Genomic DNA, 15,018 nt, shown 5'->3' on the forward strand with positions numbered 1-15,018 from the left:
TTAATACCGTATAGGTACCTATTATTATATCACATACAATCGATCTTGTCCGACGGGAAAACGGTCATTACATACCCTTTTTTCTCGTGTGATGGTACTACGTGGTGTTGTAATGTTGTATATATAACAAAATATTATTTCATATACGAAGCGGGAGTCAACAAATGCCGATTCAACAAAAATTAATAATTAAATTGTCGACGGCGACGACAAGAACTGAGCAATCGGGCAGTCGTGGTGTGTTACGGCTAACAACTGTTTTATTTTAATATTTTTAATTATTTCGTTGTGCTATTATTTATTTATTTTATTTCGATTAATTTAATTTTTGTTTTTATTCTCATATCGAGGTACGCACCAAAGCGTTTGTGGCGAGGAAACACTTTAGTAGAAAATAGCAAGATACTAATACTTTATTTCTCTTCCAGTACTCGTTATCGTGGTCAGTTGTATGTAACACACACGTTTATATATATATATAAGTACAAGCGGTACAATACGCATGCGTAGTAGCGGACGCCCATGCACGATGATACTAAATGTAATCCGAAAGATAACCCGAGCCAATATCCAATTTGCATGTGCGTTATTCGGGGTCGTGAGAAAAAGCAGATATAGTATATACTATACATGTATAGAATATATACCTTAGATGCGGTTGTGTTGGCGTTTCGGGTGTCGTCACACACACACACACACACACACACACACACACACACACACACACACACACACACACATACACAAGTTCAGTTACCGTGGTTACCGCAATCGCGTGTGCGGTACAGCAGGCACTCGGAAACGTTTTTGCCGCCCGGACCTTAGCGTGAACATCTGACACGGTATTGTATATAAATACACAATATTATTATATATTTATATAATTTTCGTGTGTACCATCATTATTATTATTATCATCAGGTACTATCTGCATAGAGTTATTATTACAGTACCTATTGCTGCGTCCGCCGTTTTATGTTCTATGTCAAATCATGTTATATTTTATTAAATAAATAGTTCACAAAAATAAATTGGTGGTAAAATCGAATAACAGTCTCCAAAAAGGTCGCTCGGTCACTTGTTATACGTAATTATTAATTTTACATTTATTTTTAATTTGTTTATGGGGTGGTCTCGAAGATTGTTCTACATAGAGTCGGATATTAGCTACGTTACAACAGCACCTCTAATTCCGAATTTTTGCACTAAACTTTCACATAATTTTTAAACATTTAGTGATAAAATATAACAATAATAACTTTTTTGTAACTTAATAAGATTTTCATAATTCTTATTTTTAAAATCAGGTGATAATATCTCAGTGGTCAATACGCATTTAAAAAAAATTTATCATGGTTACATTTCGTTACAAAATGGTTATAAAATCTTGTGAAAGTTTCATGCAAAAATCCAGAATTTAAAGTGACGTAGCTTCAATATTATTCTCTAAATTTTGTTTTTTTTTCTTCAAAAATTAATAACATATAAACGTAATCTAGATACACAATATACTTAAATTAAATAATTTATTAAAATTTTTTAACTGCACGTCATAGTATATTTGTTATATACTTGGGTATACGCCGTTACCATATAGTATTATAGTTATCTATCTGGTCTTTGGGTAGCTAGTTGCTCTCAAATTATTATTTATGGTTTACATATCTATTATAAATCTATCAACGAATAATCATTTTCCTGAGAAATGGTTAAACCTTGACATTTTTAGCGAAATTATAGTTTCGTATGTATAAAAATATTAATTCATGAAATATATTTTATCGTTATAAAATTCATAACATTTTGACTCAAACGTAAATATGATTTGCCATTTCAATTTAGTTTTGGAAAATCTGACTGATAATAAATTATTGATTTATAACGATAAATAAGTTGAAAAAAAATTATTGTTTGAGTTATTTAAATACAATAAGTTGAAAAAGAAAATGAACATTATTTTTGGAATTAATTCATAGTAAGCATTGAATTCAAACAGGATAAAAATATGAAATGTTTTTCGTCTCGTATAATGTAAATGATAATATTATAATATGTGTACATGAATTTTGTATTTAAAATATGTTGTTTTCAAAGTATAATTTAAACTTGAAATAATTATGCTTATTAACTCTCTATAGGTAAGCGTGCAAGTGCTTATATACAATGAACATACTATGGTTGTACGTGCTTAATTAAATAATATATACAATTTAAAATTTAAGTTTGATTAAAAATAATTTAATTATCCATTTATATTTTTTAGTAATTTATTTTATTACCATAAATAATGTAGTATTCGGTGATTTAATCAAATTGATTATCCATAAACTATAACTTATAGTTATAAGTTGTGGCATACCTAATACTACCTATATACTCTATTAATGTTATTTTTATTTGTTTTTCTTTTCTACGAATTATTATTACTAAATTATAACGGTCTTTAAATAAAAAATTATAATATCGATGTGTTAATAATACTAATATTTAACTCTTTCTAGAAGAATAAACTTATCATTAATGTAAAGTAACATTTATAATGTATAGTTAAAACTTTAAAAGGTTATTATTTGCAAATAATATAAATAAAATAGTACCTAACTCAATTTTCAAATATGAAATAACTTTGTTATAATTTTGTTTATCAAATATAAAATAACACAAAATTAATGACAATGATATGTGTATGTTTTAAATTAATTTTGAACTAATCGACAATTATATTTAATTTTGTTATTTTTCTAACCGATGGGAAGGAATTATTATTTATTAGTATCATGGGACAAATTTTTAAAATGAAAACAGTTTTAAATTTAAATTAATAGGTGCTTACTGATTTATTCAAGGTTGTGTTCCACTAATTATAGTATAACTAAATAAAGTAATGATTATTAAAAATATTTAAGGTATTAAAAAAAATATCAGTGACAGGATAATAATTACAGTTAAAACTTTAAAGTTTGAAGTATAAAATATATACTTAATTACTTATAAGATATAACTGTTTTATTGTCGTCGTAAGCGCTTATAACACAATAACATTTAACATACCTATTAATGAATAATGGTGTAGCTATTTAATCTGCGTTTTTAATATCTGTATAATATAATATTACGTACTAAAAACGATAAATTACACAGAAAATTGAATTGATGATCCTTTATAAAAATTATTAATTGTATAATTTATATTGAACTTTATATCTAATTTAATATATGATGGTTAAAAATACATATATATGTGTATTTATATCTTATTAAAATAATAATATATTAAGTTCTATATATTTTCAGTTTCATCATTTCATAATAAATATTATTGATTTATATAAATATATTAACATCATCATTTTAATATTTTTTGTATGATTTACTATTTAGTATAGCTAATAGTTATTTTATATAATATCATCTTCCATATTCGTGTTTTTCAATTTAAGTTAAAAATATTTTCTTACAAGTATTTAGTATTTATGTGTCATACTTGCTTATTCATACTATATTATATTTATTATATTAACGATATATAAGTAGAAAAATCTTTAATCAAAGAGTGTCGATTAAAATTATTTTGCTTTATTATGTGATAATTATAAAAAATTTATATTCGTGTATAATATTAAATTGTTTTCTTAAATATTTTTTTTAATATACATTAGTAACCTTGGTAAAAAATTAACTGGTATACGTTATATCATATTATAGCTATATAAATTATAAGAATAAGTATAATATTTATACAGTATACCCAGTTAAAACTAAATATAATTGATTATTTGAAAAGTGTGAACTTTTAGAAATTTTAAGCGTGAAACTTTTTTTTATTAAAGAAGATAATATAGGAAGTTGTTGTGTGATAACATGAAAGTAAAACAATATCCAACCATTCTTCTTTTCTTATTAGTTATTATACAAAGCGCTTTAAATTTTAGGAAAACTCGTGAATTTAATGTTTTTCAGTCAAAGTTCTTAAAACAATTTAAGAGGAAACCAATAAACAACAAAAACACATTTTTCGGAACTTCATCTATTACATCACTGCTATTTTTCAATTTTTCAAAAAGTTTTTAAATTAAATTGAACGAAATTTGTAAGTTAGTACGATCAATGTATCTACTGTTAAATTTAATGTAGTAAATATACATGTAAGTTTAGGTATATATACTGTCTAGTACCCAGTAATTACTTGCAATTAAATGCATTAGGTAATATTAAACATTTATATTTTATTGCCAAATAATTCGTATTTTCTGGACAGTACACATTGTGAACAAAATCGGATAATTAAATGTCCAGTTGGTAATTGAAAACCACATTTTCTAAAGAACTACTTTTTACTTAAAAAATTGTTGGAATACATGCGCACAATAGGAGAATACTTAACCTGTGACATGAACGTTTTTTGTAAAAGAAGGGAATAAGATTTATTATATCATAAATATTGATCTTTCATACCCCCAAAAATATTTACTTTGTTTAATCTGCAAATTTTCAGTTATTTATTATCATTCTTTGGATATACCCGTTTGTTTCTTGGTGTTGTGAACTATTATACTATTATATAGAATTATATTATTATAATTTATAATACTTTTTTCATTGATAGGCAATAGTTTAAAACAACTTTATTTCTAGTTAAAGGGAGTTTCTATGGTGTTAAAAAAATATTGCCATGTTAAATCGATAATTTTAACCAATTGAGTAACAACAATGTTAAGCGATAAATCATACTGTTGACTTTTGGAATAACTTACAGTAACATTGTTTTAACTTATTAATTTTATCAAGTATTTTAAACCGTATTAGTAATTTATTTTATCGTAGCGATTTATTTATAATTAAGACTATAATTATTTTATTGCGTCGATAATAAATTAATTAGTGTTGATATTCATATTATTAGAGGTGGTAGGAAATTCCATGTTTGCTTTTTTTAGTTATTGGTTTGGTGTTAACAGACTAAACTGGATAAATATTTTCTTTTATAAATTTCATGAATATTTTTAATTAAATCTGATAAAAAAATTACCATTTACTATCTAACATTTCAGCAAAGCATAATAGGATTTAATTTAAAAATTCTAAATGTTTTGATTGATAAAATTATCATTAGGAGCTTATTATTTTTTTAAAACCTTATTACTTTAATAGGATGTCAGAACACTATTTTTTTTCTCTAACTAACGTTAACATAGAAAATTTGCATTTAGCAGAATTAATTTTGTGTTGTTATTTTGTTAGCTTTAATATTAGAATGAAGTAACCTATTATTATTTAAGTAATATGTTATCTGTCTTAAAGTAAGAACCTTGTTGTGTTTTTACTTTGGATTTTTTACAATATTTTAATTTTGATGTTAGTTATGACTTAATGAGTATTCAAAATGTTACATATTATAAACGCTCATAACTAGCATTAATATAGGTCAATTCACTCTAATACTAAAACGTCTTAAGCTAACAACACAAGGTTGGCTTTGTTCAACGCAAATTTGCTATATTGCGTGTGGGTCAGGGAGAAAAAAAATGTGCACTGACATCTTTTTAATAAAACAAAATACATTTATATAGTAATTATAGTTATATAAATCACAATTTTAGAATACTTTTATACACCTATAATAGTAAATACAATATAGGTTTGAGTATTTGAGTAGATTATTATTTGATTGTTTATTATTTATTTTAAGTTACAATTTATAAGTGTTAGTAAAACAATTTCCTTCGATTTAATTTTAACATTTCATTAGCATACAAATGTAAATTTTTGTTGAGTATTGTTTTGGTTTTAACACTATGAATAATAATCAGATATTTCCACATAATAACATCCGTCAGTTATATGTAAACTGTAGAGACATGAGCTATTAATTTTTTATTTTTTTTTTAAAGGTAACCTAACCTATTGTATAGATTACGTATTGTATGCATTTCAATTTAGAACTATGAATTTATTCCATGATGGACTTTCATTTTGATTTAAAATAATTGAAAGTAATATGTTGGTAAAAATTTTAAAATTTCCATTTTGAAATGATTAGAGATGTACATTGTACACATTATGTATTTATGCCACAATATCGTTAAAGTGGTGATACATTGGTAATACCTTTAATTAAAAACAATACATAGGTACTTGACAGTTGAGTTATTAAAATACAATTTGTTAAGCAGTGTTGACAAATAATATGATATACATTAAGACATTTAATAATATAGTTAGTAGTTATGTACAAGGTGTCTCGAAATTTAGAACATTTTGCAGATAAGTAAGAACTTTATTTTAAAAGTTTTCAAACTTTGTAGATATGATTATGCACACGGTGGACATTGAAAATTTAAAATTATGTCTTTTATATAACTTAATTAAGGTACAAGCAGCAAAGATAAGCTAAATCTGCTAAAAATAGTGTTTTAAAATATTTTAGTAATTATTCAATTAATTTACAATGTTAAAATTTAAAGAATTTTTTTTAAATATCAAATGTTATAAGTATTCAATGTAACCTCTACCATTGGCTAATCTAAATACAAATATTTGGTATATTCCTTTATAATATTTTCTATTTATAAAATGGTTTTAAGTACTAATCTATAAGTACTATAGTATAAAATAATTACTTAACTTTGAAAGTACTCTGTACAGCACTAACTTTTATAATAATAAAGTTTTAATTTTTTTTTTAAATGATTTGAATATTATGATTTAGTCATTAAAGTTTGAAGTATATGGGATTCTTACTCATTAATTATTTTTAAGAGCTACATAATAAATATCCAAAACAAATTATTTTCTACTTCTATTTTTCATATTAAAATTAATTTATTTTGTTTATTTAATTTAAATAAACAATCATTCAATATTAATAATAAAACATAATATCATATTAATTATCAATGTACAAGGAATATAATAACAAGCATTTTTTTAAAATGAAAATGTAAATTTGTGTGATACATATTAAGGGTTAGTAAAATTAAACTTATTTATATAAAAATGTATACAATTTATTAAATTACTAGTAATATAATAATTCATGCAATTGATCGTAATTATAGTTTTTCGATGAATGTGTGACATAGTATTTTATTAAAGTTATGGTTATATAATTTTCTGTAAAACCTGGATTTAAACTTATTTTAAGAAAATTATAATATCAAAAAATGATACGTCATACATACAAAACAGTCGATGAGTTCTCATGAAAATTATTAAAAAAAATGAAAATAACATAATAGTTTAGTTTTCATATTCAAGGTCTTAAATTAAATCAAAGTATTTTACTTTTAACTGTAATACATATATGTAGGCATATAGAATATTTTTATAAATCATCAGTTGAGTTTTATATTTACGCACAGATGAAATTAAAGTGTAGGTTTAGGTGTACCTATTATCTATCATATTGATTTAAGAATAATTTCTAACTTAAATGATTATTTTTAATTTCACACATTACTGTAGAGAAACGATAAGTAATATAAAAAATATATATATTAATATATAATCTTTTAATTTATGTTAACTTATTACGATTCCCAACATTCAAAGTTATAATAATTATTTTGTAATGATTATATACCGCTTCACGCTTAGAATTGTGTAATTATCAAACACGTAGGTTGCTTAGTACTATATGATTGATATAAATTATAATATAATATATAGTGTAGTTTGTTTGATTTAATTGGCTTGTGAAATGAGTATAAAATGTATTGAACTTGTGAAGTATGATGTAGGACTAGATATAATACGTTTAACCATTTTGGATAGAAATATATAGTCGCTCTTTAGCGGATAAATGATTATCATTATACTTTTTGGAACAAACAATTAATAATTTGATAATTAGTTATTATAATTGTACAACATTTTTTAGACTAACGATGTTCGTTGAAACATCATCCAAGTATTTCGTTTGAAGTTATTATAATGGTTCTACGATTTCATGTACTATGCATTTGAGAGTAAATATTAAAAAAAAAACAGATAGGTAATAGTCGTATAATTATATTTAAACAAAAACTCGTTCTTCGATAGTTCTCGAAAAACATTGAGTGTGTTTTTTATTAATATTTTTACTAGGAGGGACAACCGTCATACATTATGCGGCGTAAACGTAATACAACCAGTCGACTGTTGTAGCACCGCAGAGGTGTCCAGTGTATAATATATACTTTTGAAGGTCGAACCGGTTGGCATAAGACTCGCGCGCGGCTGAACCAGTAACAGTAACCTAGTAGAGGTCGTCGGGGTTAGGTAGTTATGTCTTATGTATATAATATGGGTATACATACTATGCATGTGTTTATTAGGATGAATCTGCTCCGCGGGACCTTGACAATGTTGTGTTGTGTGTGTGTAATGATCGGTTATTTGTGGAGAAAAATATGACGGTGTATATACTTATATAGGTATATATTATTATTATTTGTGTGTGTATGTACTTTTGCGATCTTCAGATAAGTGTTGTCGGTGAGGGAAGAAGTAGGAGAGACAGAGATAAAGAGTGTGAGAAGAGAGAGAGAGATTGAGATTGATTACGTCAAATGGTAAAATAATTGATAGTATAATAATTACGTGCGGTAAAATGACTATTCGTTTGGTATATAATATATTTTTTATTTTACGGTTTACGCACACTCTAAACGTCTGCGCCTGTCGTCGTGATCGGGCAGCATTATACGACATATTAGTTTGTGTATTTTATAATATAATAATTTATAGACTCGAAAAGTTCGAACCCCGAGCTCGTTGTGGTTTTCCACGTTTGAAGGTTCAGGGTGAAATAAAATGTTCACATCAAAAGTTTTTGACTTTTATATATGCGGTGGCGTCGACATCATCATGTGCCTCCGGGGCCTTTGCCTACAACCGGCGGCTCGTATATAATATATATTATAACAACGGAAACTGGATTGTCGTCTACGCCTCTCTCGCCTCCGTTCGTTGTGTACGTACAGATCAATATGTTCGACACGTACAACCGGTGTAGAGAGACGGGCGAGCAAACTTTTTAGTTCAATTCTGGATCGGCCATGAGTAAATTGCCACTGTCCGCCGCCAACACGTTCTGTGCGACCGATTTTCAAGTACGCGTGCCTGGCAAAACGTCTGTCGTCCGTTCATCTTTGTCATTATATTATTGTCAATGTTATATTTGTATTATTGTTATACATACCAAAGATACCTACGGTCGACCTAACTACTATAGCCATTTTAAATTGTAACCGTGTGCGATGATCGATGACGACTTCACATCGACATCCTTTATACGGCTAATCGTATTTCACGGTTTTACAATAATACCGATATATTATATTATTGGCGACGTGTGTGTATTTGTACAAACACACATGCACGTTTCCTGGTAGAAATGCATAAATTAATTTTTGAAATCAATATAATATATTATTTTTATTATTAATCGACTCGCTCGTTACGCAAAGCAGAGGGTGCACAACGTCGCCACCGTATATCCACGCAGTTGTTTGCCCTACACAAATAAGCGATTCAATTACCCGAAAGATGTATCGGAAACGAAACAAAACATCATGATATATTTAAATTATTAACTTTACTATAGAATTAAAGAGAAAAACAATTACAGGATTACGTAGTGTTCATTATATTTAGTGTAAACAGTTTTAAATGAGAGTGATATATCATATATAGGTAAATTATATTCACACACCCTTTAATGAATATGCATTAAACCCATTAAAAGTTTTGAGTTTTGGTAGTTGACTTCAGAGATAAATTAAATTAATTCTTTTTTATCAATTTATCTTATTTTAAATATATAACCGTTAAATTTAAATGTTGGTATTATATCAAAATTTAAAAGTGATCATGTGCGTATAAGTAGGTTACGATCTACTTGAAAAAGTATTAAATAATATGCCATTAGTTTCATTATTTATAGTATCTATTATGTTTTAACTGGAGCTTAAACCTCGACCTTAAAAGTAATAACATTTGAAGTTTTCCTTGAAAAAACAAATACTGAATAAAATATAAACTAATATTAAAAAAGGAAATGTAAGGTTTTTTAAGTAAAGACCTTACGTTGTTTATATATGGTCTGTAGAACATTCTTAATAAGTAAATTATAATTTATAATAATAATACATAGATTTTGTTATAGATAGTTAAATAGTTTGTTGCTTTCATTAGAGGTTTCGTTATTTTATTTTAATATTAGTTGCAAAATAATAATTTTTGACTTAGATATTTCACACAAAAATCAAATTATTTATTGAAATGTCTTATTTTTTACGGGTTGTATTTAATTTAAACTAATATCAATTTTCTATTTATTGTTTTAAATTAAATCAACGAGTATTAAGTAATACATTTCTGAATACTATTAAAAAAAATATAACAACAAATGTTTGTTCAAACTTTAATAAAACATTATGTATATAATTGAACATAATTTTAAAATTATGTTACAACGTACTTTATTTATAATGTGTATATACTATAATATATATAACATGTATTTAACATAAATTTAAAATCATTACGATGCACCTTGTATGTATGATATATATCACATAACATGTATTCATAAAATAAAACACTTAAAAAGTTACTCATTAAGTGAATGTATATTGCACGATTTGAATAGGTAGGTAACTTAACTAATAATAGTTGCCATTTATTATTTCGAGGTTTGATACGCTTTTATCATACTTTGAACCTTAGTATTTTGAACATGAAATTGTTGTTCGTAAAATAAAACCGGGTAATTATTATTTTTGAAATTGCACTATCGGAACACAACCCTAGTTATAGAAATGACAAACTCGGAATTTTATTAATAAGCTCATTAAATGGTATTAGATAATTAAACCTTTAATATATATCATGTTTAAATGTAATTTATTTTTATAAAACTCTTCTTTACGGAATAACTGGTGTTATAACATACATTGGACAGCGTAACGTTTGTGTTGTCTAAATTCCAAATAATCGTTTGTATATTGTATAATATATATCTTTCCAATACAATTTGAAATGTAGGACTTACAATAAAGAAAAATTCGATTTTTAACTATGAGTCAAATATAATTTTATTTTTATTACCTATTTGATACAATATTAATATAGCATACGAGATACGTTATATATACTATATATTAATACTATGATAATATATAATATTAATATTAAACGGATAGGGGTTACGAACTATTCGAACTAAGTTATAAAATGAACATCCAAATTAATTTTAAAGATTTAATTAAATTCAGAACCTTATTTATATTTAATTAATCAAAAATAGGATATATTTAAAAAATATTGTTATTCAATTTATTTAGATTTCACGAAAGAAACCTTATATGTCCATAGAAAAACTATTTTCCTAGAAGTATAGGAAACTAATCAACAACATTACTTCAATACAGCTTCTGAACGCACCATTTCGATTTGACAACAACTTTAAATTGAAATTATATTTTCATAGACCATATTAAAACATTATGCAATGATTATCATATCATACACGATAATATTATATGTAAGACTGTAGCAAATGAGATAGGTACTGTAAAATAATTCTAATAATAAAATAATATAAATACGCAGTTAAGTATAAAACAAAAAATATTTTATAAATATAATGATTATTAATTTTAGGTTAAAAAAAATAATCTATATTCTATTATTTCTATACAACTACTAAACTATTACAATTCATTTAACAGAGATTGCATTATTGATATTTTATTGAATGTGTCAATAATAATAATGACTATAACAATGTACTTTATACCTAAAGAAAAAACTGCTACGCCTGCGCTTAAAATAATATCTGATTATACAATTATTATTTATTATTATTATTATTATTATTATTATTTTTTTTTTTTTGTGAAAAGTGGAAAACAATACACATATAATGTAATAAATTATCCACACCCAATCGATTAATCAAAACAACATTTTACAAAGAGTCATCGTCCTTTGAATAACAAAACACGTAACAGTCGTAGTTTGCTTAACTTCTAAACAATTTGTTTACTGTAATGTTTAAAATCAATAGTATAAACTCATGCATTTATACAATCTAACCCGACAAAACAAACATAGTTAATATGTAAGAAAAAAATAAACTAAACAGAATCCTTAAAAACTAACTCATTAATTACAGAACTAAAGTACTTAATATTATACAAAACATTCATTTACACATTGACAGGGGTATTATTTGAGTTTTAAAAGACTTGGCAAATGAGCTAGTGATTTTGGCAGAATATCCAACTCTCGGTATATAGTCAACCATTCCAAGTGCAATTACAATCAGTATTAATTATGTGCCAACGGACCAGAACTACCCATTTCGGTTTAATTTATACTTTAAAATTAAATATTATGAAATATAGACGAAGACACAAAATAATTACTTTAAAAAATAATTTTAGATTATAATTGTTATTAAAATTTTTATATTTACTTATGTACAAACACATTATTGTATAATATATTTACGCTTTAAATTTAATATTACAAATATACTTTTATTTTACTTTTAGGTCCCAAATTTTCATCCTGCAGTATTAAAAATAATTAACATTAATGTTTAACTTAATTTGTACTTAGACAGTGAAACAGCTTAAAGGCAAATACTTTACACATAAAATAGTACTGAATGTTTGTACCTTATTACTAATATATATACAACTCGTTACGAAAACTCGACTCAAAAATATTATCAGGAGCAATTGAATTATAATTCATTCTTATTAAATATTAATAACTAGAAGTATACCTATTTTGAAATATTGAAACATTTATTTGAAGATTATTTAAATGGTTTATAAAATATTATTTTCTGTATTCAAAACTGTTACGTTACAAACCACAGTAGAAATGTAATAAAACTAACAATTGAAATCGTCGTAATTGAATTTCTTTTTTTAAAATCATTCTTTTGAGTTGAAATGTATTGATTGATGTTATTATATGTATTATTCGCTTAACATAGTTTTCTTTTTGAACGTTAAATAAATTATCAAATCATGTTTAATGTGTGCGAGACTTGAGAACGTTTCGAGGATATCGATTTTTAAGTACATTGCATACGAAATATTCACACAATCACTTTAACATGACACTTTTGTGCTTATGCGGATATTGTTATTCGTGACATATTGAGGGACAGATAATAGTGATGGCTGGTCGTGAACAATTTCATATTAACTATATTACTATATATTATATACAGTTATCCTGTTCTAGCAAGACGATTTTTATACAAAAAAAAAAAAACATAGTTAGCAGTTAAATACTTCTTATTGTAGAATAATATAAATAATTTTGATAACAAAACAAATACAATATCTTAAAAAATATATTACATATAACTCGGAATACTCGATCGTTTGTAGGGTGAAATTCTTAGAGAGACGATTCGAAAATCACCTGTTGGACTGATGTAAATTGTATATATAAATGTTATATATAAATATTTATAGGTGTTGATATTTTGTGTGATATTTAGCAGGTAATAACGTATTGGTATAGTGTTTTTAACTAGTGATAATTTACTTATTAGTACTATTCGTATTCAATAACATAACTTGAATTGTTTTATTATTATTGTTTAATGTTACTATCTTGGTAGCTAATGGAAGAAATTTTCAGTTATTATTTGAAAAAACGAATGACAAATAAAACTTATTATGTCGAGATATTAACGAAATTTACTACAATTTAATAGTTATATTTAAAGTTTAAAGAAATGTATGTAAAATCAATTTTTCTAAAGTGTAACTACATTTTATGTATAAATTTCATAATTCCAAAACTCATCTTTTAAATATTAAACTAATTGTTTTGAATAATTATAAAATAAGTTTTTTTAAATTTTTTTTTTAGGAAATTCAGATGGAATGTATCACATGAAAATTTTAATTCCTTGTATAACTGCTGGTGCCATCATAGGTAAAGGTGGGGAGACTATTGCGCAGCTACAAACAGAGACCAATACTAAAATAAAAATGTCAAAAACAAATGATTTTTATCCTGGTAAGTTGATTTAGTTTAATTTAATATTTTTTGCATCAAAATTAATGTTTATTTATAAGTATATATTGTTTATAATTTATGTAATTTAAAACTAACATTACTTTTAATTCGGCAATAATAGAAATTGTTATTCGATATTCGCATTTTACATCTTGACACACAGACTGACGCACTATGTTATTTTCGTGTACAAAATCTTTCATTAATATAGTATTTTATATTTCATTTAATACAATGGTTTAGTTTATGACAAATTAGTGTTTACACTGTTACTAATCAATGAAGGGTGGTATGAAAATCGAAGAAAATCAGTTATATGTTTGTTGAAAAAATATGTCATGCAGATATTTTAAGTAGATTGATTTTTAAGTTTCTATACTGGATAATTGATCTAAAAAAATTATAAAAAACAAAAAGTACCTTTTATGCAATTAATTTCATCTATAGGTTAAAGGTTAACATTGTATTTTAGTTACATTGGTTATATTTTTCTTAAAATGTTGCATTTCTTTACATTCCTACTTTACAAGTTATTTGTATGCATTATCATTTTACAACCGAATACTATCATGTATTGATCGTTTTATAGTATAGATATTATAAAATCTTACATATATTGATAAAATTGATAAAAATAAAAATATAATACATTTATTGATTCAGGCTAGTATAATTTAAGCTTTAGGTATGTTTCACAACTCGGGTTAGGTTCAGAATATTTTTCCATATGTATTCACATTTTCATTCAATAAATATATATTGAATGATTCTACAAGAATGCTCACTTCTTGAATAATGTATTTATTAATATACAGATTTTTTAAATATAAGTACTTAAAGAGTTTATTTTCAAATATTTAGAATTTACCATTCATGGATTATATTGTAGCAATATAAATTCCTATTTTCAAAAGAGATTCCTATATAATTAAAATACCCATTTTCATTATAAATTATTAATAACATGATTTTTTTTTTCAT

At 24.8% G+C, this 15,018-nt stretch overlaps 1 protein-coding gene across 1 annotated transcript in view; it reads left to right on the forward strand.

The window, feature by feature from the left end:
* The window catches only part of LOC113556312 (RNA-binding protein Nova-1), a 51,066-nt gene that overhangs the window by 17,788 nt on the left and 18,260 nt on the right, over window positions 1-15,018 (forward strand). Inside the window, 1 exon segment of the mRNA XM_026961178.1 lies at window positions 13,888-14,037. Coding sequence (XP_026816979.1) covers window positions 13,888-14,037 — 150 coding nt within the window.

This window comes from Rhopalosiphum maidis, chromosome 1, assembly GCF_003676215.2.
Source record: "Rhopalosiphum maidis isolate BTI-1 chromosome 1, ASM367621v3, whole genome shotgun sequence".
NCBI lineage: Eukaryota > Metazoa > Arthropoda > Insecta > Hemiptera > Aphididae > Rhopalosiphum > Rhopalosiphum maidis.